The sequence below is a fragment of the Gymnogyps californianus genome, chromosome 24, assembly GCF_018139145.2.
Source record: "Gymnogyps californianus isolate 813 chromosome 24, ASM1813914v2, whole genome shotgun sequence".
Taxonomy (NCBI): Eukaryota; Metazoa; Chordata; class Aves; order Accipitriformes; family Cathartidae; genus Gymnogyps; species Gymnogyps californianus.
Window position 1 is genome coordinate 1,552,518 of NC_059494.1, and position 25,388 is coordinate 1,577,905.

A 25,388-nucleotide genomic window follows, 5' to 3' on the forward strand; every position below is an offset into this window, starting at 1 on the left:
GAAGCACTAAAGGTTTAACCACTGTTGGGTTTGCAGAGGAAGTGTCGTCCTGTCCCCTGTGACAGTGTTTTTGCTAACAAACACCCCTGAACTGTGTAGCTGAAGGCCAGGACTGGAGTAGCTCGAGTACTTTAGTTGTGTAGCGTACTAATGTTTTCAGGTCCAACTGTGTTTCTTGACCGTGCCATGGACTAGCAGAGCACTCCCGGGCAGGTCAGCCCTGCTTTGCTCCAGCAGATGAACAAGAGCTATGCTGAAACCCATTTCAAGCACTTAAATGTTTTAAGGGCTTAGAGTAGGACTTAACTAAAGCAAGCAGGAGCCATTTCTTTCAAATGTAAGATGGGCAGGAGTACAAAAACCTTTAAGTATTGGGGTTTTTGTACCTGAAAGTACAGAAGTTTTTTTAAGGACCTGAAGGGCTCAAGCTCATTTACCATGCAGTAAGGCAGGCTCCTTACCAGGTTCTCCACCACGATGGAAGGCAGCTGCCTGCCTCCATCCCCCTGTCCGAGCATTGGAGGCTGGGGAGCAGTGCAAGGAGGTGGGGGTTACAGCAACGACCAGAGCCAGCCCCCGAGTAGCTGTAACGAGCTTTACACAGGGTGGTGCCAAGACCAGGCCTAAACACTGACGCTGCATTTCGGTAGCCACTGAGCCGCTCCTGGGGCAGCCAGGGCAGGCGCAGGTCCCAGAGCCGGAGCCAGGCCAAGCTTTGCTGTAACAGGTAAAAGCCATTTTCATGTTTACTGCAGTGCAGGGGAAGCAGGAGGGAGGAGATCTTCCAGGCTGGGCTGGTCACCTCCAGAACCAGCCTTCCGTAACTCCTGCGGCTCCCCCCTGCACCAGACATGGGCACGGGCCACCACTGCAGGGCTTGTGACAGTCCCCTTCGAGCTGGAGGAGGAAGAGGGGTAGGGCATTTAACAGAGCGGTCACAGTTCATTTGCTTACCCATGTACGCTATGCACACACCACACTTTTGTACTAGTCTGTGTTTAAAAAAAGTAATAAACTTGAAGTTTATACAATCAGACTAAGTTTTAATGAGTGTTGCATGGTTTCATCATTGAAAGTTAGGGGCCACCTTGAATGCAAGAGCTGTTTATTAATATTTTTATTGATGACAAACAGGTTTAAAACAAACTGAGACAAAATCAAAAAAGAGTAACACCGTGCTAGCACTGATGTCTGGATTTATAAAACTCAGAGTAACTGCTACAAAGGAAAAAACCAGCACAAAGCAGAGGCAAGCATTCCCATCAGTGAAATAAAGGGGGTGAGGGGAGAGGAGGGGGTTACATTACTCAATGGATTGCATTGCACAGAGGGTTACAGCTTAAACCTATCGGAAGTCTATGCAACTACACAGCCTACAGAAGGAAAAAAAATTAAAAAGCCCTTCAGCAATGTTAATAAATAAAACAGTCCATCTTACAAGGAAGGAAGGTGGCCTGTGTCTCCATTCTTTCACATTTTAGAAGTCTAAACTCTGGAGGCTTTTTATGAGAAAAGAATGGTTTTCGTTTCTGGAAAGTTTCTTTTGCAGTTCTCGAACTATGTTCGCTGCAGGACTGAACAAAAATTTTGAACACCTGTTCCATGTTTATGTGCACGCTACTCACGGTTTGTGGGTATGCTACACCAGGTCTGCACTGGGGGAGAGACACTCTTGAAAAACTACAGCAAATACAGGTTATGAAAGCGGGTCAACAATCTACAGAAAGGACAGTAATGAAAGGGCTTTCCCCCCCAGTTACAAAAAGTGGGTTTTACATCATTTAAGTACATTCATATGAGAGGTATTTTGAGTTCCCCCAAAAAAAAGACTAGAAACACTTGGAGCCCTTTGAGTATAAAGCTAACTTAATTCAAACTTTAAAAACACCTAGGTTAGTGAATCACACTCTACTGTTCTTCGCCAATTAGGAGGTAGAGGTTAGTCTAATTTAGGGATCTGATAAAAATGGGTCTGTAGGAATTTTAAATTCTCTGCGCTGTTTCTAAAAAGGTTTAGACAGAAATAAAATGCTCCCAGTGTTCCCATATGACTTATTTAAGACATGGGTACAACTTAGAAATTGGATGGCTTCTCTTATGTGCTGTTTTCAGTTTTGACTTCCAGCTATTTCTCAAGCCAGCATTGATGGCACAGCCGTGTCCACTACCTGAAAAATAGGCTCCGGGTTTGGTTTTCAACACCTGAATCTTTCAGCTATCTGCATTAATCACCGAAGAAGCCACACAAAAGCCTAACCCATTATCTCTAATTATACCCAGCTATCAGAGGCCACCTTCCAACAACTGCCTGCTTTGTCCATTTTTCCAACCTGCTTCGGTAACATTGTCGTCTTTACTTCAAAACCAATATAATCCCCAGTTTCCGCTACTTCTTCCCCAGATCTGAGGGAGCGAGTAAAGCAGGCCTGTTAGCATCTTTTCCTCCAGGGCCGAAGGGCACAGGAACCCATCCCCTTTCAAGCGCAAAGTTCATCTTACAGAAAGGCTTGTTTTTCACAGAGTAGAGTCCAGACAGTAGCCAATTAAAGCATACAGAAAACACTTTGAAACCCTCCTCCTGCTCGAGCGCGCAGGCTCCTTTCACTCTAACTGCTATCCAATGTAGGAAGAAGAGGCTGATTGCTGCAACTTTAAATCACACTGAAAGTTCTCAAGGTTGGTGCTCTAATTTAGTTTTGTTTTAAACTTTTGTAAGCTTCTCAGAACAAGGATCTCCCAGGTCCACCACTAAGAATTCAGACACAAACTTCTAAAAATTCAGTGCTCCTTTGAAAGAATCTCTTTATAACCACCTTGTCACAAAAGACCCGTTCAGAACGTGGGCGACACGATGACACTAGGATTTCAGAGCCAGTGTTGGACAACAAAACCTGCATCTCAGAGTTGAGCATCAGCTGCGTTCCGCTGGATTTCTGCTTGGCTTGCTGTCACTTAGTCAGGAACTCTCTCTCTCTCAGATACTCTGCTTCTAAAATGTAAACAGTTACTGCTAAAATATAGTACCCCTTTAAAACGAGAACAACTCTGAGATGAGGGTTTTCCTCTCCCCATCTGCTCTGAAAAGTAATGCCCTGCTCGCAAAGAGAAGTATGGAATGAAGTGAAACCTGCTTAAGGCCCTTCTCTCGAGCTTGTTTGACTGGGGGAGCAGGGACTCAGCTGACCACTCATTTCAGGGTGAGTTGCCTTCCCAGTGAGGCGCCAGCCAGTCCTTCAGTGCTCTCTCTCCTCTCCGGTCAGTCTCCTTGTCTCAGTGAGCTAGCAGTGGGCTCTCTCGCGCGCGCTCCTTTCTCTCTCTCTCCTCTCCGTTGGTTGGTTTCTTTCTCCTGTTGCTCTCACACAGTGGTGCTTCAGTTTTAGCAGTGGAAAACAGGTATCCATTTTATTTTATTTTTTTTATTACCCAGAATAAAATGCTGATGAACTAAGCTCCACACAAGCTTAGCTCTTCTTCCTCAACCTGAAAGCAAGAAAGCAAAACAACAGTTGCATTAGAGAGATGTCACTCGTAAGACAAACACCGTGTTCATGAACTTAAATCAGGGAGTAAGAAGCAGAGGAGTGAACCTCAAGTGCCTTACACTCTAATACTGTGACAGTCCCGTCACTCCACCATGTTGATATGCACGTTCACCCTGGTAAGTAGAGTCCTGTGACAGCGCCACGTCAATCTGAGATTTAAACTCATCACCAAGGTAACTGTCCTGAAAATGAAAGCGTGCGTTAAGCCTCTAACTCATTATCAAGCTCAAGTGCTCCCTCACAAAGCAGAATACCTGGCAGCCAAGGTTAATGATAAAGTCTGAGAGGTTTGGTTTTGTTGGGGATTGTTTGCTTTTGTTTTTTTAAAATCTACTCTTTTTGCTGCAGAATTTCCACAAATACAAAGGTTTCTGCAATAGCTGGCTGTTGAACAGGCAAGCAGTTCAAAGTTAAGGCTCAAGATGAAGTCTATACATGCAGCATTTCACTTTTATGCCTGAGCATACTTAGAAAGTCCACCAAGTGGAAGAGTATGAAATGCTGTGGCTGAGTCATTGAAAATGGTTTTAGTCTCCATTTTCCTCAGTACTAGGAAACAAGGATATGCATGCACACAGATCACCAACATAAAACCCAGGAAAAAAGGCAGACTATACATCAAATTCTGCTTACCTGTGATAATTCTGGTTGGGAGAGCCCAGGCTGACTCATCTGTGATGGCTGACTCATGGAGATATACCCCTGAGTCAGTGGACCCTGGGAGAAAGGCTGGGACACCACATCTTGGCTCGCTTGACTATTTGGAAGGTTTGACTGACTAGTTCCAGGAATCCCAAAACGATTTTTCTGGCGCCCACCACGACCAGTCTTTCCTTTTGGCGCCCCACGCCCTGGAAAAGCGTTTATCCCAACCAACAGTGAGAAGTCTTACACGTGCAAACGTGAGAAATAACTGTTTCTATGAATATCTGATCACTCGCAAGAGGCAACGTTTTATATGTAACTCGAACGTAGCAGGTGCAGAGAAATCAAGAGGCAGAACCACCAGCATAGACGTGGCAAAGGGACACTCGCTGGAGGCCGCAGTGCTCTTGTGTTTGTGCTCCATACAACTAAGATTTATTACTGAAGCACATCATCTACTTTCATCAGCACTGCTGCAAGAGTAGCAAAAACCATTCTCCGACTTTAGACCCAAAATGTGGCTTTTGTACCATTTCACCCTTGGCCCCGTACCTGCGGCTGGTCCGTTAGCCTGGCCAAAGTATCCCGGCGGTGGCATCGGTGGCATCACAAGGTTGAAAGGGATAGGAATGTTCATAGCAGTGACATGGCTGGGGCCAGCACTAATCATCCCGATCTGGTCGTGGGTCTGGAAGTACATGTTGGATGGGCGCCCTGGGGAGGGGAGGAAAAGCCACAGTGACTTCAGGCATCCTGAATATTTAAAAATCAATTAATATTCCTGCTTTTAACAGTAATGGGAGGACTTGTGAGCAGGATAAATCAGAACCAGGAATTGAAAGGACAAGCCTACTGCCAAGAACCACCAATACTTCTAGTTCATCGTGTATTCCACACTTGAAAATTTCAGACTCATCTAACACATGTTCATCCCTACAGTGTTACTCTTTTACAGCACCATCTAAGATTCCTGAAATGCTTACACACACACTCCCTTCCCTCTCATTTTTCACTTGCTCTGCAGACATCAAGTTAGACTGTAGGGGCTTCTATATACAGAGAGCAAAATCCAGGCAGATCATGAACATTTTCAGTTCTTAAATTCCATATTTTTCTGTACAGGCTCTTCAAACATTTTTAAATGTTGAAGTCTGCAAGATACCGTACCGCAAGGACTAGCTGGGGGAAAAAAAGTTAATCTATAAAGGTATTAGTTTTGATAGCTTCCTTTACCTTGACTGCTCCGGTCATAGACAGATCCTGGAATAATAGCCTCACGTGCATCATACATGGCAGTAGTCATGAAACGGGCACCCTGGAAGCATTATAAGAGTTAGACAAAGCCTTTGCATAGAAAACTTTGCACTGCAACTTCAGTGTAAGTTATTTTGGGTAAAAAAATCCAGTAAAACTCCACAGATCATGCATACTTTACAAGTGCTGAGGAAACTAACTAGTTCTAATACATGGAAAAAGATCCAACTATCATTTCAACTACATCATGACAACAAGAAAAAGAAATGATTCTGCATGCAGCCTATCTCAAATTGTGAAACGTTTGATGAGTTTTCAGTCTATTTTGAGGTTCTGATGATAGTTCTTCCCTTGCTCTATTCCTACCACTGTCTTCCTGTGATGGCTGACAAGCTTCCCCCCCCCGCCAAATGACTACTTATCTCATGTTAAAGGACTAAGCATAAAACTTGCAGGTTGAGGATTAAAGTACAATGCTATTAAGTACACATGCCTAATAAGCTTGCCATTTCTACCCGAAACAGTTACTTTGTTTCGTTCACCTCAGAAGTTACCCCCTCATAAAATTTCGCTGTAAATAAAGAGCAATAAAAAAGCACCAAAAAGGCTTTTCTACAAGCGCTCAACTTAGAAACAGCTGAAGCAGCAACTTACTTGGGTCATACTGCATTAACTAGGCACCAAAAATGGAAAGTTATGGGTGTGTGAGGCTGTGTGGGTGACTGTTTATTCCATCCATTTATAATTGATCAATCAACCCCCAATTGCTTCATGCCACAAACATCTGAGAGACAGAAGTCAACTTACTGGGTTGATGGTATTGACAAGTTTCCGGGGCTTGCTGAACTGCATAAGGCTTTCCCGGAGGTTATTCAGTGGTCCCTCCACCAGAACCTTCTGCTCCTTGTAGTAATTCAGCAGGTGATTCCAAAGTGGTTGTTTAGACAGCGCTTTTGGGTTCCCAACAATAATTACTCCATACCTGTACAACAGCAGACAAGCAGAGAAACTAAAATTAACTTTGACTAAAAATAAAGCCACGTTACATAGTAATATCAGAACAGCCTCGAAGTCAATCTCTTTTGCAGTGAATCAAGGCACCTAACAGAAGCCCACAGCGGTAGGTGTAGGAGGCCCTGACGCAATTGTTTTGTTTACAGCAGACCATTTCTATAGTATGACAAAACACTTGAAAGGAGATGGCTGCAGCCAGTTTCTCAATCACAAGCTTCCTTCTGCAGGCTTGCCAAACACATCAGTGTACTCAATCAACCACCACATTCTATTGGTTTGAAAGCTTGCAGAAACCAAGGAAGCCAACCAACACAGTGTTGATTCCACATTACCCTTCTCAGTAATCAAATCCATTAAGAGAAGCAAAATAGTAAAAAACGGTTGCTGGAAGGGATAAAGAAGCAGATGAAGGGAAGAGTTCTGTCCTGCAAACAAAGGGGAATGACGTGGCAGCTTCTACAGATTACTGATGCAAATGGTAATGCTGATTAGGCTGAGATTGCTCTTGCAAATTGTAGGGAATGTGGAAATCATGCAAGGCTCCCTTAAACCAGGTGGGGTGGGGAATGGGCCTGCTACCCAGAAAACACAGACCTTTTGTTAGTCGGACTGTATCGATGCTTTAGCAGACTGAATTATGTCTCTAGAATAGATAATTTGCCCAATTTTACTTTACCTTGCTCTTGTAAGAGCTACATTAAGACGCCTGGGGTCATTCAGAAACCCTATTCCTTGGTGTTCATTGGCCCTCACACAAGAAAGGATAATAAAGTCCTTCTCTCGGCCCTGGAAGGCATCCACACTTGCAATTTCCACTTCCTGAAACAGAGGAAAACATGTAAATCACGGAAGCACAGTGCAAAACAGTTATGCTACCAACAGGCATTACAAAATGCATTGGCCATGCACTAGCAGTTCCCATCATTTGACAAAAATGTTATTTTTGTAATGACGAATGATTTGGTAATTCCACTGGTCACTAAATAGTTTCCCTGAAGAACAGACAGTCTCAGTTTAGGACAAATTACTTTTATGTTCACTGCTTTATGGTTCTCATATTTCCCCAAAACTGGCATTTGCACTGTGGAAAGCATCCCTTTTCTAGGTATGTTGCCAAAAAGACTTCTGACTATTCCAAAACCTCGTAGTAAGACAAGTCCAAATTAGCACTGCTGCTCCCAGCTACCGAGAAACCTGAATCAGAGGGACAGATCATTCCTGGCAGGAGTAAAAGTATTTCCACCAAGTTTCCTTCAGTGAAAATACTGACCAAGTTCTCAATATTGCAAAACAGACTGTATTAAATATACAATCGTCCTGTTTGTAGCAACAACTTTAATGTTTGGTAGAGGAGTTCCACCGATGGGAGGACATATTCCCAAGCAAATAAATAGTATAACCATCAGAATTTATGGAGCTTGGTTTCCTGCATGTCTCTTGGCATGATGCTTTTATCTGAGATACAAGCTGACTGAAGCTTTTCCACAGTTGAAGCACTAATGACCTCTCCCTTCTGTGCCTCAATGAGTCCTCAGAGGATGGACTCATTGAAGCCTTTCAACAGAGACCTTAACAGGGCTTTCTCCTATTATCTGGCCAACTGCTCCCCTGACACTTACTGGCATTTGATACCTCCTACACTCTTCTCCCTGGTCTATTTTAACCACAATCAACTAAAAAACTCAAAAATTACTAAAGAATAAACACAGACTGACGCCTAAGAAGCCAGACTAAAAATGAAAATATTGTGAAGTTTCACAATATCTGACTTTTCTAGCTTCTCCGCATCCAAGTGTACTCATTTGTGCAACGACTCCGTACCTGGTAGAGCTTTGTATGCAAGGAACCACTGAATTGCATGTACTGCACCAGATAGGATCTTTGACCTTCATAAGGAGTAATAATGCCAATCTGATCTGGTTTGGCACCAGCTTTCAATAGCTTTGTAGTTATCTTCTCCACATTGGCAGCTTCCGTCCTAGAAAGAGAGATTTGTTTATCTAAGGAGAATCAAGGCATTAGGTCTAACTTTTTGCAAGGTCTAAAAAACTTGAACATTATGCTGTGCTAGCCTGTTGTGAGAAAGGCTACTTCAAGAAAAAGATCGATTTTAGACTGCTTGAGCACTCTGATTAATTCGGCTTAAGCTTTGCAGGAACATTCACCACTATCACCTCAACTTAGGCCGCACACAGATACTCTCAGCCAGAGGAATATGGGCAAAAGCCAACATCTCAAAAAAAGGTCTCAGAATGACACAAATTTCTCCTTACATATACCTCCACCTTCTCAGAACTACACGACTAGACTTCCTGGAACAGCAAAATTCATGGTGGTCATCATTCCAAAATGGAACTTCTTAGTAGAGTTAAATGTACACGTGTACTTTTATGAGTAAGACCATTAGAAGTGTTCCAGCCTGCTGTGCAAACAGATCCTTCAGTTGCTTTATCTTAAAGTTTTAAATATAGAATGTTTTTAATGCCAATCTCCCTGTCAGCCAACTATCATGCCATTTGTTTGTGCACAATCTGGCTTGCTGCATTCAGCAGTCTTGCACATGCTGTTCATGAAACAGACTGAGATTAAAAATATCACAGCAGATATTTTTCCTAAGTTGGTCTAGTTTCCCTTCCAGGCAGATGAACAAACGCATACAACCAAGAGGAGCAAAGTGTTTTAAGCTCACTCTTTGAAAAAGAAGTTGGAATGTGCAGAAAAAAGGGATAGGAAAAAAGAAAATTAAATTCCCATCCCTTTTGCATCCCCAAAGTCTAAGGCTTGGGACTCTGCTTCAGGAGCTACTGAAATTCTGGCTTCAAAATGCAACTTGATCAGCATTTCCTGCTGCAACTGCAGTCAGTTTACTTGCTGGCCCAAATTCATCCCACATATTAGGCACTCAATTGTCCCACGGTCCTTATACTACCAGTGAAGGAAAACACGCACCTCCACAGAACAATTCAAACCCACCACTTCAGATCTGAACTGCTCCCACTGGAGATGCGTTTTTCTGTTTACTGTAAAGGGAACCTAGGGCAAATCAACTCCAAAATGTGGCTCAAACTGCACTATCCTTGATGGCAGCTTTTATTAAAAAAAAGCACACGAGCAATTTCAATCATAGCTGTTAAAAGGAAAACAACATTTTATTCATTTAGAACTACTGCAGAACATAAGAATCAGTAGCACTGAAGTACCGTATCCCAGCACACACAATATATCTGAGGTCTGTGGGTTGGCTCATTTGAAGTACAGATACCACTCTTCACAGAAACAGAAAGTAACTCTTCTTCGAAAACACAAGCCTTTATTTAGCTGTTATGCCTTTATTTACATAGCAAGGCACCACAAGTCATGGTGAATACAGCATACTATGAATTTTGTTGCAGAGATTCTGAAGGATAGAGAAATGCTTAGATATTTGGTCTGCAGCAGGAACTGTATACTGCACTTTCCCCAACTTCAATAATTGTTACTGTCTCCAAGAGATGTCACAGGATTATTAATAGTTTCATTTAATAATCTCCCTTACATTTGAGATACTTAAAAATACTTTGTCCCAGTGTAAGTTTATATCTCAGTGTCGAATTTTGTTTACCTGTTTAAGTAAGAGGTGCCTGAGCTGGCAATTTCTTCCTGTCCTTGCGTAACGTAGAAAAACATTGGCTTATCTGGCTGTGGCCACTGGAAATCAAAACCTTTTTTCACACGGTCCGCTGAAGAGCACAAAAACAGTAAGCAAAAAAAGTCAGCCCTGCTTTACTAGCAAGAACACTCACTTTCATATCAAAGCACCTTACAGACTCAAAAGTGCGTGCAGTGGCAATTCTCTTTTTAAGCGAATGCGTTAAAAAACTCATCTAGATTAAAGAATCCTTCCTTTGATCCTTAATGAATAGAAAAGGAAGTAATTTGCAGGAGTACCATTCTTGCTTACCTGCAGTAACACCATTCTGGAGTGAACCCTCATAGAAGATATTGGATGGAAAAGCACTAAGTGCAGGATGCATGCGATACTGCACTTGCAGGCGAATCGGACGAATCCCCAGCACCACAAGCCTCTCGAAGAGAGACTGAGATAGGCCAGCCTTTGCAGCTTTTTTACACATCACAACAGGACCAAGTTGGCAGTGGTCACCCACAAGAATAAGCTGTGGAAAAGAAAGTTTGTAGATATCTAAGTTTTTATTTTCTGAAACTTGCCCAATAGCTAGAAACAGCAGCAATATCCTACTATAAAATATATCAGGAACTAATCAGTCTGACTTGTAATAAGCTTCAGATCTAATCTAAGGCTTATAAGCTTTTACTGTCAACTAGCTTTTCAGCTGATCCTTTTTGAATAAAATCTTATTCAGTCTCCACATTGCCTAGAATATGTTGGTCCTGTTGGAACAAAGATTATGCATGGAAACAGAAACTAGCAGGACAAACACAAAGTCATTTAGATCTATATTATGGAAGCGTCTTCCATGAAAGGAAAGGATTTTGTATCCCTATGTGCCTAACACTGTGAACGTTACTGCTTGATGCTACTTCCTCTATTTATGAACTCCTTTAAGGAAATCCAATGGCTCCTACCTGTTTTGCTCCCAGGACAACTGGCACCATGCACTCTGGCTCAGTAGCCTGTGTGCTTTCATCAATCAGAATGGAGCGGAACTGCATTTTTGCAAGTCTTGGATCACCAGCTCCTACACACGTGCAACAGATCACATCTGCATTCTGAGACAGAAATGCAACAGAAATTAATGAAGTAGGATATCAACAGACAATATTTCTACATGGAAGAGTATTCAATACCATTCCAGGAATCCCCCCCCAAAGTTAAATTGTACTCTGATCTCCACCAGCAAATTGCAACTAAGCCTCAAGTGGGAGAAGGCAATTTAAGCTGCTAGAACCAATGGAACCTTACCATAAGTAATTCACGCTCTGCTGTTCGTTTCAGTGCACGGTAACGTTTCTCATCAGCAGATGACAGTTCTCCAGTTTCATCTTTAAGCTGCTGCAGTTTCTGAAGCTCAGGCATACTGCAAAAAAAGGGAATTTTGCTTTACAGCCTAATTGACAATTGGTAGGATTACAGTGGAACTCATTTGTAAAGCTAAATGACACACATCTAAAACAAAAAAGTTATCACATCAAGTAAATACATGGTGTCATCATTACACAGTTAATCAGTTGTGTCCATCACGACACTTAAGGTTTTTTTTGTTCCCCTGCCCCCCTCAACCATTTCTTACCTATCCATGTTTCTGATCTGGTTATGCAATGCCAAGAAGGATACAGGAGAGTCAATTGCCTCACGACTTTTAGCACACAGACGAACCACTTTCAGTCCAGTTTGATGGATCTTCTCAGTCAACTGATCTACAGCTATATTACTTGGAGCACAGACTAACACAGGCCTTGAAAAGAATTAAGGAAAAAGTCTCAATGAGCTGTAAACTTTTTCCATTAGACTTGTAATAAAATCACAAGTTACAACACATCCCCTAAAACTACGCTGGGGAAGAATATTTTCTGAAATAAGCACAAGTCTTCCCAGAAAAATACACTTGTAGAAAACCTTTTTAGTTCAATGACACAAATCATTTTAGTTTTTAAAATCAAGTTGACTCTTTGACCATTAATAAAGTAACCTCATACATAAATATTTAGAGAGAATAGTTCTTACCCATTGCCCTGTCTAGCCAGATGATAGACAATTGTGGCTGATGTCACTGTTTTTCCGGTACCAGGGGGACCCTGAATAAGGCTCAGAGGACGCTGCAGGACAGTCTTCACAGCATAAACCTATAAAAAAACGTTACTGCTATTTAGCATTCAATGCATAGGAAGTTACAACGTTGTTCAACCTCTATTCATAAATCCTTTATCGCATTCTTTGCATGTAGTAAAAAGGAGATGAGGTTACCTGAGAATGGTTGAGATCAGGAAGTCCTTGCGCTGTAAAGCGCTTTGGCAACTGGCATTTAATAATTACATCTTCTACCTCATGACCTAACAGTTTGTGATAGATGTACCCAGACACCGAAGTCTCATCCACAGCAAACGTTTTTAAAGCACTCTGCATTCTGAAGTGAGGGAAGGACAGGAAAAAAAATCAGTATGACCTCAAATACAGCTATCCACAAGTGTCCTACACAAAGGTTAATCAGACATCAGACACAAATTAATATACACCCTGGGAAGAGAACAATGTAGAACACTAACAGAATTAGGAGATAAAAATTAGACTCTGAGAACACAGATCTTGTTTTTCCCCATGTGAATACTACAAAGTGTTACAACCAGAAAAATCTGTAGAGAAACACCAGCCTTTGACAGAATTTGCAATAGTAATTTTAGGTGCAAGATTTGAAGAAAACTGTACTCAGTATCTCTCTTTCAGGATAATAAACTCCTATCTTACAAAATGCGGTACAGACGTGTCTGAAGCCTATTGACCCCATCACCGATTCAAATGCCCTGAATTTTCAGCTAGTTAAAGCGATCCAAAGTTTAGGAGTGCCAACTAACATCAGAGCACAATTCACGATGGAGCAGCATTCAGGAAGCTACAAAACAGTTTTTCTTCTTACATTCCAAGTATTACTAAACATAAGGTAAATTTCCCCCCCTTGATGTATTTGCAACAAACCTTAAGCATGCCTTCAAAATGAGAAAAATTGACAGTTTGATGGCATTCAGATTAATTCCATTTCTAGTAAAAGTGAGGCCTGTTGCTCTATGAACCAGACATCATGTGTTCACTAACCTGATACACTGGGTATACTCAGATTCCTGATTGCTAGTGTCACGAAACAACACAACTTTTCTTGTTCAAAAATTCCCACTGAAGGTAAAGGAAAATATATACACCAACTGCACCCACTATCTGCGAAGTTTTGAAGTGCTTTCTTAATACCTGTCAAATGAAGTAGACTTCCATACAAAATCCACTTGGAAGTTATGAGTAACTTCCACAGGCGCTCCAACGCTGCTCCTCAGCTCAATGGCTATCTCATCACCATAATCTGTAGAACCTCGTTAAGTAGTAATCTATAGCAAAAATTTGAATTTTATTTTTCCCAATTTTTTTTATTTTTTTAAGCAGATCCCCATGACAAATTAAAATGATCTCAAAATTACTTTTGTACACATTTACTGATTTCTCAGAGAGACTTCAGCCTTCGATTAAGCCTTCCTGAAGGCTCACTAAGTAAAGGATACTATCAGGAACTTTGATAACATGACCAATTCCTTTCCATAAAGGGGCCAGGTCTCCTTTATACCTCAAGCAGATCTCATCTCCTTGCATAAGACGCATATCTACAAAGGAAGGACAAAATGCTCTTAGAATGTTCACCAATGATCAACCATCCCCCCAAACAAAAAACAGTACTAGCTTACATCCCAGGCCAGATCATCATAGTTCTTTAAACACTAATGTTATTCACCAGGCATAAAAACACCCGAACAAAACATATAATCAAGCTGTCATTACCTGAATCAGTCTTTGGCAAAGTGAAATAAGCAATTCTTTTCTTGTTCAAGCCCAGGTCCCATCTGACTGTGATGTTATCTTGGGTCTAATGGTAAAGAAAAGGCATCTATTAAAGAGCTGTTTGCAAACTACCACAGTCCTCACTGTCCTATACTTCAAAATAGCGGAGAAATACAGAACTTGCTGTTCCAATGTCACAGTATAGACAAATATTTGTATTTATTCTTATGGACTGAGTTCACACCACCTGCAGAAGATAATTTGTTCTACAAGAGAGTTACTTAGTTAATGAGAAACAAAGTCCTAATCACCACCTGTGTTCTCTCCCCCTCCTTTAAAACATTCCCTAAGTGCCTGCATGACCTCATAGTCAGAGTTTCCAATCAAACTTGAATTGACAAAGGTAACTGCAGGTTATGAGGATAACATAAAAGGTGGCCAAGTTGCACAGTTCTACGATAGAATATGGTTCTTGGAAAGATAAACTTTGAACACAGAAGAGACAGAAATTCCCAAGTGTTTCAAGCTCTTTTTTAAAACCTCAGTTTGAGGATTTTTCTTTCCTCTCCCTGCTATCAGACACCACCATTACTACCATAATTACTGCGATGTAATAGTACTGTAATAAAGACATTTATTTCACTTGAGCCTTCCTTCTATGCTGTTAACAGTGACCATGTGTTTGATACCAGAGGACTGGTCAGAAGCCCCCTCAAACAGGCATATTTCAAGCGTATTACCTGAGACTCCTTGAGTTTCTTGTCATAGTCTGCCTCAAGCTTGACTAGAGGACCAAATATATTTTGGTATTGATAAGCATCTTCATATCTAAGCAGGACATGCTGCGGTTCTTCATCAACACCAGGCTTTTCTAAGTCCTCAAGGGTTGCAGATGGATTTTCCTAGAATTCAGAAGCACAAACGTTTTGTTTCAAAGTTTTAAGTACAAACAAGTGACAATCTCTCACTGTGCAACAGGACTGATATCACCGTGTTTTACTACTACAGGAAGTTACATCAAGGTATAACCACCTGTTAAAACTACACCAAGACATTGTGTCATGCTCACTCACATCCAGTCAGGTTTGTTATGCTTTAAAGGATGTACAGAAAAACCTCCCAAAAAGCAATAACCGAATACCAAGCACGGACTAACAGTTCCCTACTCAGCTAGTCATCACCTAAAGCAGAAACAAGTGAAAGACTTGATATGGGGAAGGAAAGTTGTTTTTTTGGATTGCCTGACAGTGCAACTTGAACAGAGCTGAAGAACCTAAGGGTGAAACTTTCCTACTTTGATAAATGATCTCCTGAATCCTTTGATCAATTCCCAGTTGCACTCCTTGTCAAATCTGCAGGATTTAAACCTCATGTGATTTAAGTATGTTCCCTGCCTTATATAGTTGCTACAACAGTCTTGTCCCTCCTTCATAAAAACACAAAATTAGCACTTGGTAAAACATAACCAGAATTTGAAAAGCAGCACAAACCTTCCAGAGTTCTTCCAGTTTGTTAATCTGTTGAGCTGTAATCTGACGTGCTCTCAACTGTTCCTGTTCAGACGGAATCTTTACCAGCCATGAAAGGAAACAGCGATCTTGGATAAGAGGCTGCCACTGTGAACTGTCCCAATTAATATCCTTTAAACTGCTCTGACTGGCACATGGCTGCCTGCACAACCAAAATATTGAAAAAAATTATTAAATTAGACAAGTGTAAGAAAAAGTCTACTGTGTGAAGTGTAAAAATAGGTTTACCATGCTCTTAAAACAACCCTAGCCTGCTGGGCCAATTCATTTTTTAGTTCATACATTTGCTATTTCAAGACTGGGAAGGTTCGGAGTTGTAAGCAGTATTTCCCGGGTGTTTCTAGAACTGAAAATTTCAGCATCTAAAATATTTAATATGACACTCATCTTTGAAAGTGTTTACAGTCCATTAAGACTAAGCACACATATAATATATCAGAAAACACTTGGGATTACTTCCCATCTGTTGTTTAAACAAACAGAAGAACTCATTCCGTAGAAACACACCTCCTACTGTCAAATACATGGTAAGTGACAGCATTTAATTAAAATACATACAATTATAAAATCATGATTTCTGAACCTGTCAGAGAACAATTTCCCATTTCCTGTCGTTTTCAAATGATTCTATGAGCTGACAGAAAAACATACAGCGTAACTGAGTCACTACTCCAGTCGGGCTCCAGGGTAATTTCCTGAACTGATCTGTTACTCTTCCAAATCTGAAAAATCACAGTTTAAAAAGAGTGGAAAGACACCTTTCTTCCATTAAGGACCATTTCATTTAGGAGAAATACTTTTCTATAGAACTAAGACATTGGCCCAGCATAACAGAATGTTCCTTTATTGCATTATCTACTTGTATACAATTCATGAAGCCTATATGATCATCTAAAGGAAAAATGGTGGCAAATTAGAGTATAAAATATATTTTGGTACAAAATGAAAGCAAACATTGCCCTTTAGAAATAAGGTTATGCAATAGACTTGACACAAACATGCCAACAAAGGCATTCTCTCACCTGCACAGCAAAACAACCACGGAGTCTGCCTTAGCTGGAATAAAGCCAAGGAGAAACACATTACGACATCCACAGTTATAACATTCCAAGACAGTCTCTCCTAGAGGTCCATCTTTATGGAGAGTCACCTCTTTGCACTTCGCTCTCACAAGATGATTAACAATGTGGCTGAAACCAAAGAGGACATACATTTATATTAAGCTAATAGGAAAATCACATTTAGTCCTAACTTAATCAGCTCAGTTATTAAAAGACACAAACAAAATCTATTTACACTGTGGCAGACACTGGTAAGATCTTGCTCTTTTCATCCAAGCAAAGATACTGCTAACAGTTTCAGTGGTTTCTCAGTGCATAAATGCTTTAAGGTAGATGAGTGTGAAAGAATAGGAAATGTGTGAAAAATTTTTTTTATGTTACTGTAATTGAGAGAAGCCCCCCCGAAGCTCCATAGGTCAAGAGCATCAGTCCTATTGTGCTTTGCAGGAACACAGGATGGGGGAAGAAGCAGCAAGCTCATTTCACAGAAGTGATTCAAGTTTCACTGAGATCGAGGTCTAAGTTGGTAACAGTGGAAAAGCTAAAGAGGAGGTTGGAGGCTCACATTTAAGTCACTAGACTTTATCACCAAGATGTAAGTCACAGCCATCATACCACTTCAAAACAAACACACTCTAAAATGAGATTGTCATTGTTATTTCCAGCATTTGACTGTTTACCTGCCAGATGTATTTCCACGCCCATTACAGAACCACTTTTTGCTGGTGTTACAGTAAACCACACAAGCAGGGTCATGGATACCACAGTAACTGGAATTAAAAATGAAAAAACAGGAAGTGATTGGGTACTTGCTTATAGGAAAATTCAAATATAAGATTTAAACTACCTAGTGGTGTACAAAAATAAGGGGAAGTGAAAGTTAGGGAACACGAGTGTTGGTAAAAGCATCAAAACACGAGCTAAACTTCTCTTCTGAGTCACAAGTATTTTAACACTTCCCACCATTACCATCCCTAGGTTGGCTCAGCCTTCTGTTCCTCAAGGGAGGTCAAAGACCTGCTGGACATGGCAGCTGTAAGCATACGCAAGAGCTCACCAGAGGGCACCACTCTCCTACCAATACGTGGATGTCTCCAAGGAAGTTGCTCTCAAAATCCAAAAATCCTCTAAGCATACACCTTTCACCCTCATAAAGTACTCCTGCCCTCTGGAAAGAAGCCTGTAGCAAAGATTAGGTCTTGCCTGCAAGCATGCACAGGAAGATCCTTTGTGTAATAGGTATCTTCTTCATCTTCTTCAAAATTCAACTCTGCCAGAAGCTGGCTGGTTTTAGCCACATTATCATCCACAGCTCCATTCTGTAGAATGCCATCAGGGCCATTAACCTGAAATACAAGGTCAGTGCTTAACTTATACAATCAAAGCAGACTCCAAAACATAAAGCCAAGCCCAGTAATCCCTACTCCTCAAAGCAAAAACTTGTGTTTAATTTAGAAAAATCTCAAAAGGAAAGAAAAATGCTGGTACGAGCTGAAACACATACCAGTTATATAATCAATACTTGCTTCATTAGCTCCTATTTTACAGGATTATTTAAACTCCAACCAATAAGTAGAAAAAAGTTAACAAAAGGAGATTGCTTTTCTGCAGATCACATTTTTCCATACGGTCTTACACAACACACAAAATTTCATTTAAACAATTCCAGCAATATCAAACACTGTTTTTTCATCCTTCATTTTACACCAGGAATCTACCTGAAAATAGGATCTTTATTCTATAGGACTTTCCCCACCTATTTCTGCTCTTCTCTATCCACCAAATCAATGCTTCCTGCCCCCCAGCCCAAGGTATCAGAAGCATGAGTTCATGGCACTTGGACAATAGAGAACAGGTAATCAAGAAAACTGTTCTCATATAAGCCTAATATAAAAAAAAAATTGAAATAGTGCAAGAAATACAGAAACTGGTTTTCAGCCAAGTGTCTAACTCTCCAGGCAGTACCTCTTGTTCAAGATGTACTAACCATACTACATACTGAATCAAACATACTTGCAAAATACATCAGGTATGACAGCCACTATTGTGTTACTTTAGATTTGTTTTAGCTACAATATGATTTCACTTAATAAATGAGGCCTCTCTAAGTTATCCAAGAAACCACAAAAGTCCACCAAAACCAGTAACGCAGCTCAAGTTTTCAGAGCAACACGCTTCAGAGATCAAGTGTGCTAATACAGCACATACAAAACAGGCGTGCTCTTTCCACTGACAACACACTAACTGCCAGAACCATGAAGTCCTGCAACATTTGGTGCTGTGTCAGCAACTTCTACGCACCAAGTCTTACTGATGTTAAAAATAACTCCTTTTTGGCAATACTGAGTACAGTGCATTCACCACCAGGAAGGAGCATCAAGAAGTGTGAATGTCACAAATCAGATCTCGGCCTGGCTAGAGCAGCCCTTGCCCCTTGGGCCTCGCAGGTGTTTTGGTTTAATTCCACTGCTGCATCTCTACAGACTAACAGCCATGGGGAGCTTCAGCAGCTTAACATGATGCTGTCAAGAACCCCCAAGATGGCTAGGTCCCCACCCCCCCCAAAACTCTGTTCACTCAATCACCTGATTCTTCGACCTGTTCAGCAAGATCTCTCTAAAATCTGAGAGGAGCTAAGCATACCATAATCCACATTAACTTTGACTGGAAAAAGGTGGGAAAGGGACCACCACAGTGACCGCAATGATTAGCACAATATTAACAAAACATTTGGGATGAGTGCTGTGAGGTAGTTTCCCTATCAAAGCAAAATCATCAGATGTATTAAAACCCCCAACTGCTTCTAAAGGTATTGGGTTAGACAAGGTGAGATAAATATTTATTACTGAAAATTTTAACTAGCTAATAAATGTGAGCATAAGAATCACTCAAAGCCTTTGTCTATCAATACAGTATATTAATAACTCTCTTGCACTTAGACATTTAAATGCAATTTATCTGGTATCTGTAACTTAATTCTCTGACAAGACAGAAAGCTGTCCACAGTGAGAAGAACATGAAATCTTTACTAAAAGAAATGTAATAAAAATAGTTGCTGTAGCATTTTAAAGCTACAACTCATAAGCAAACCAAAACAAGCTTACTCCTCTGAAAGTCTCATTTAAATTCCACACCAGCTAGTTTCAGTATTGCACATTAAAATTTAACAGCCAATTGCAAGAGTTAAATTTAAAAATAAGTGTAAGCCACTTCACATTTGCCCTCAGCAGTAAGGAACCGGACTCAATGGCACAAGCTTTGTTTCATTATCTTCAAATAAAGTGAGGTGCGTTTGCAAGACAGTCTAAATGGTATGACTTTTTATTGATGTTACCTCCAAGTACCAGCTTTTAATAGAAAGATCAGCCAAGAGGAACCATCAGCATAGAATGTGCAAAAGAAGCAGAGGGGAAAAAAGGAAAAAACCAACAATCAGCTCACTGTGTAACAGCATCTCCACAGATGTTTGAAGCTAATATCCAATTTAAATAGATAGTGCCATTTTACAAAATAGGAAGATGAACTTTATTAACTGATGATGGAACAGGTGGAATTCCAAAGCCTTAAATTAATCTGAATTTCTTAGAAGCACGAATACCAGGCATTCACAGGTGCATTTCTATCAGTCTGTTCCAAAGAGCCATAATACATTATTATACACATCAGCTGACAAGTTTAATCAATTTTTTTTTTGGGTGCTCATAAAAAACTGGGTTGCTGAACAGTAATAAAATTGTAAAGCTTTTTTTTTTTTTTTAAGGTAGAAAACCAAGAAACTACAACAACTGCAAGCTCTTTGTACTTCTGCACCAGGTGACTGTTAGTTACACCCCGGGGAGCTCCCACCCTTTCAGAGTTAGGCAGGAATGATGTCACCTGTTACTATGAAAATCCAGCAGCGAGTACTAGGCCTTGGCAGGCACACAATGAGGAAGTGACTCAACTATTGTTCTAAAACCTACTGTGATGTTAGCCTATGTGCATATTATTAAAAATCTGGCACCATCAACTGTTGTATAAGGCGGGGGGGCTTCTCTATTTTAAAAGTGTTGACTGAAACTTCTGGCACAGCAAGTTTAACAGCTACAGCAATCTGAACACTGAGGCACTGGGAAACTATCACCAAGGTACTGGTCCCTCCCTTGCTCCTTTTTTGGCTTCTAAAATACTGGTCGAGACACAACAGTAAAGGTCCAGGGAACTGAGTTACAGAATAGTAAACCAGACTACGTAGTGGCTTCTACTGACCATGTGTAGTGAGTCCCCAAATCAGTGGTAACAGAATATTACCATCTCAATTTCTCCCAGTGCTTCTGGCTAACATACCCCACCCACACCAGTAGCTGATCCACAGGTGAACACAGCTATATCCACTTTATGTAGTTCTACTTTAAAGTGGTACATTTCAAGCTGTAACAAGAAAACTAATTGCAGTTAAGCAGGTATTTTGCTAGAAGAGTACTCTTGTTACAAGACTGCAGTTTAATCAATCATGGCAATGCACTTCAACACTGCACAGTAGCCGCAGGACACCCAGTGACCCACTGTCCCGATTCAGGTAATTTTCCCCTCACACTTTAGAAAAAATACACACTTTTGGACTTGCATGGATAACCCAACTATTTGTTGTTTGTAGATTCTTTACATTAAAGCTATAGAGTATTTACTGTACCTTATTATTATATCTTGCACTGATTTGCTTTCCCTTTCAAAATAAGGAAGGGGATCTTACTGAGAACATTCACCCCCACAACACCTCCAAAGCGGTGTGGAGTAAGCTGTAGTTCCAGGTGGGGACCTGAGCAACAAGGAGTAAGTCATTCTGCTAAGACAAAAAGTCTTTGTTAGAACTGGAAATTAAATCCAGCCCCCATAGTCTAGACCAAAAATCTAATAGCTGACCCTGCCTCCTTCAACCCCTCACTCAAACAGCTTAGCTAACACATTAACACCATGTGCCTTGTCCATCACAGACTCGCTGGGCATGTCACTGCTTCCTAGCATCATCACTAAGTCCTTGCCTGGAAGAGTGAAAAAAATAAGGCAGAAATCAGAATTTATCTTATTTAGAAAAATCTACTCCTATGTTTGATTTTAATTACATGTAAACAATGGAAATATAGTTTTCTGAAGAGAAAACAGTAGACATTGCTTCTGCACTACTAACCACTTGCTATCTTTTGTCAATTGGACACTAATCAACAGTAACAACATCCTCTTAAACTATTAGTTAAATACACTTTGGGAACGAAGCTCTTATAGACTGCCTAAATCAATCACATTTTCTTAAGAAATTAGGTGCTCTGTATTGCTCAACTAATCTTTTTAAACCCTAGGACACTAAAAAGATACCAGAATATGAAACAGTAGAGTAAAAGTATATACCTCCAATATTTATCAGCTTCAAATAAACATTATTTATTCAAGTAGCTTTAATTATAATCACAGTGACAACATTTAATTAAGCAAAATTTGATCAGCTTTGGGGCCTTAGAAGTTATTATTTAGTAAGTCCCCTGCCAAAAGACATAACAAGTTTAAATTATTTGTTGAAGGCAGCAAAATTTTCCCCAGAATCTTTAAACACACATTATTTCTGATCTTATCTCTTGTGAGACCATTGAAACGTACAAGCCTGAACAGATCCAGGGATCTGCGTTTTGCTGCACTTCAGCTCAGGAGGACACTATACTTATTACACTTGTGAGAGTTCTTGTTGCAATAGATCCATTCCCTCTCTCCACTCTCCCCAAACCCTACATTTCTAGAGTCAAAACGAGGATCACGATGACCGCAAGAGTTTGCGGAAACATCAAAAACGCACTTGGTTCAAAAAAAAAAATCCCTTCTTGCCAGGACAGATGGTTATAGACACACTAGTACCTGAATGTGCTTTCCAGATTTTTTTTTTTTTTTTTTTTTTTTACTTCAAAGGCTTTTCAAACATGTTTAGACAAAAAAAAAAGACAAATTAATCCTCTCGTCTGTCTTTTAGCTTATGAGGCTTATTTTGGGGTGGTTTTTCTTCTGGCCACATATTCTCTACTGTGAATTCTGGAATGATCACAACCCATTAAAGCTTTAAAAACCTAAGATTTTATTAAAACTATCTTTTTAATCAATTAATGTATAGTCTGACTGTACGCAGACAAGATTTTACTACTACTACTTAATAGTTCCGATATCTCAGTGCTCGAACTGGATAAAGTCTACCAAACCCAAATTCAAAAGCTATAAGCAAACAAAATAAACAGCCCATGGGGTCACGTCTCTAATTCTGTCTTACAAACACACTAACCTGGAGCAAGTCACTGCACAGCAGCTACATCCAGGCTGTACACTGAGCACTTTCAAGCACAAGAAAGTCACTCATTTGTCCTTGGATAAACCAGATACAGCTTGGACAGTGTAATACCACCTTCAGTCCTGCACTGCACACCTGTAGATTCTCAGTGCCTGGACATGCCGGCCTGTTTTCAGTTTGCTCACTTCTGTATCCACAGCTCTATCATTTACAGACCCTGAAACATCAGGTTTTGCAAGTAAAAGGAAAAATCAAGCCCACTCAAACTATGTTTGGTTCAGGATTAAAAAGTTACCTAAAGCATTTTAACTCCTCTTTAAACTCATCCTTTAAAACATGGATAACATACAAATGTTTAATTGTTAACAATGGGATCACATGAGTATTTATCTAGATGTAAAGAAACTTAGCAGAATATTCTATGATCTTTAAATGGAGAAAAGTTTGACTTTTAAAAAACATGGAAGAGTTCTTCAGGGTTTTTGTTTTTTACTACAGATACAGTCAAGATATAGCACAGTGACAGGCGGTATCTTCATTTGCAACACTTCTTCACTTGTGAGCATATAACCCTAGTTCCTTCTTTAGCAATTCACAAAAGTGAAAGTAAATAAATGCAATTTAACTGTCATGTACCTACCAACCATCAACAGACTACATTAAAAAAAGAATCACCTGTTTTTAAGTTATGAGGAACCAGACATCTGAACTTAAATCTCAGGCCATAGACTGTCACTCCCATACAAACGCAAAACAAATGATCCTAGCAACCGTGCAGCGGAAAAGGTGGCAAAAAAGTAAGGATAAAAATAAAAAGAAATAATAATAAAAAGTTAAAAGCATATTTTGCTTTTAGTCATAGGAAGAAAGAAATTAAAGGAAGTAACACTGAATTTCCTCAGTGCCCAACTTCTGATAACCAAATACTACCTATAGCCATATTTGTTTTAAAGGGAACCTGAAGTGACATCCAGGAGCATTTCTGATTTCTTACTCCAACATCGCACCGAAGCGCGACACAACTGTCACGACACAGCCGCGGAGTCCGCCGGCTTTACCAGCGGACAACCGGCTGCAAGTTTTATCCTCAGCGCGCTCGCCCTGTATTTCCAGGGCAGAAGCAAAGCGCCCGGCTGCCAGACCCGCTCCCCCGCTGCCGGCCAGGGGCCGCCGGCCTGTGCCGGGCCGCGGTGTGCCGGCAGCGGGCGGCCCCGCTCCGGAGCCGGCAGCGTCCTCTCCACGGGGCAGGCGAGAAGCCACACGCGGCTTCCACTTCCCCGTCCTGCGCTGCCGGGGGCAGAGCGCCCAACCCCGCAGCCCGCCCAGGGCTTCCCCTCGCCGGCCCCACGGCCCGACCCGCCCGCCCCTTCCGGACCCCCCCCCCGCCCCCCGGTGGCGGAGACGCCCTGACCCCCCCCCCCCCCCCCCCCCCCCCCCCCCGCACACACACCCCCCGCCTCCGGCCGCGGACTCACCTGTGCTTCGATCGGTCCTGGCGGTCCCTGCCCCGCTCCGGGGGGCCCTTGGCCCTGTCCCGGCCCCGCCTGCCCGGGCCCGGGCGGGGTTTGGGTCTGGCTGGGGAGAGTGAAGTCGGTGAACTCGAACTCGGAGCCCTGCGTGTCGGCGCCGAGCAGCTCGGCCTCCTCGGTGTCCAGGAAGGTGAGGGTCTGCGAGCTGGGGCCGTACGCCTCCACGCTCATGGCGGCGGCGGCGAGGAGAAGCGGCTCTTCCCAAACCCCCCCCCCCCGCTCGCCCGAGCCGGCCGGGCCTCACCTCAGGGAGCCCGGGCGCCGCGCTTACGCGAGCGGCAGGATCCGCCGCGCGCACCAGGCCGCGCGCGCGAGCCGGCCACCAACGAGCCCGCCGCCGCCCCGCTCGGACGGTCCCACGCGGCCGCAGCCAACGGCGGAGGAAGGCGGCCGAGGCGGCGGGCGGGCGCCGCCGGAGAAGCGAGCCCCGAGGCGGTGCGAGCGGAACCGTCCGGCCCCTGCTGCCGCCGCTGCTGCCGCCGCCGCGCGCCAGGCCAGGAGCGGTGACGCGGAGCGCACGGAGGACGACGACGCCAGCACGCCCCGTACGCGTGGGAGGGGTGACGTAGCACGCACACACCTGGGGAGGGCAGGCGAGGGGGAGGAGCTCCCGCGGAAGGCGCGAAGGGGTTCGCGCCGCGCCGCGCGGGGGAGGTGCCGCGAGCCACCTGGCGGGCGGGGGCGGGGGTCGCTGTCAGAGGCGCTCCCCTCCTCCCCCCCGACAGCCCCAGCGCGGGGAGGGGCGGAGCCTGCTCCTGACTGACTGCTCTACTAGCCAATGGGTCCTCGAGATGAGGAGGAAGGGCGGGCTGCGGAGGCGGTGGCGGGCTGAGGTGGCGGTTCGGCCCTCGGATGGCGGGTGGCGGTGGTGGTGGCGGTGGCGAAGGGCCTGCGGCGGTTGGAGGGAGGAGAGGGGCTGTGGTGGTGGTTGTCGACCCTTGTGGAGGCAGTTGGGGGGGGCTGTGGTAGTGGTGGGCTCCGGTGGGTTGGGGGGCTGTGGTGGTTGATGGACCCT

General features: G+C 42.5%; 1 protein-coding gene across 2 annotated transcripts; it reads right to left on the bottom strand.

The window, feature by feature from the left end:
• Window positions 1-1,088: 1,088 nt before the first annotated feature.
• UPF1 (UPF1 RNA helicase and ATPase) lies at window positions 1,089-24,555 on the bottom strand. Of its 2 annotated transcripts, none has more exons than XM_050910381.1 (24): window positions 24,320-24,555; window positions 17,744-17,886; window positions 17,221-17,310; window positions 16,502-16,669; window positions 15,441-15,621; window positions 14,691-14,852; window positions 13,951-14,035; window positions 13,677-13,775; window positions 13,372-13,480; window positions 12,379-12,538; window positions 12,139-12,257; window positions 11,705-11,869; window positions 11,377-11,491; window positions 11,040-11,183; window positions 10,396-10,609; window positions 10,057-10,174; window positions 8,277-8,433; window positions 7,132-7,274; window positions 6,249-6,423; window positions 5,421-5,502; window positions 4,740-4,901; window positions 4,176-4,393; window positions 3,602-3,724; window positions 1,089-3,480 (listed from the first exon to the last, which is right to left on the bottom strand). In XM_050910381.1, the coding sequence occupies exons 1-23, from the start codon at window positions 24,542-24,544 to the stop codon at window positions 3,605-3,607; spliced, it is 3,354 nt and encodes a 1,117-aa protein (XP_050766338.1). In that variant the 5' UTR covers window positions 24,545-24,555; the 3' UTR covers window positions 1,089-3,480; window positions 3,602-3,604. The 2 variants fall into 2 exon arrangements, with proteins under 2 accessions (XP_050766338.1, XP_050766337.1); XM_050910380.1 differs by having other exon boundaries at window positions 13,372-13,489.
• Between the last annotated feature and the right edge of the window lie 833 nt (window positions 24,556-25,388).

What these genes read in the sequence shown, in the direction of transcription:
- UPF1 (XM_050910380.1), bottom strand. Translation starts at nt 24,544, where the DNA reads ATGAGCGTGGAGGCGTACGGCCCCAGCTCGCAGACCCTCACCTTCCTG. An exon ending in CTTCCTGTGCATGCTTGCAG is followed by an intron (nt 17,311 to 17,743) that starts GCAAGACCTAAT and finishes TTTTAATTCCAG; the next exon opens with TTACTGTGGTATCCATGACC. An exon ending in TGCATACAAAGCTCTACCAG is followed by an intron (nt 7,275 to 8,276) that starts GTACGGAGTCGT and finishes CCTCTGTTTCAG; the next exon opens with GAAGTGGAAATTGCAAGTGT.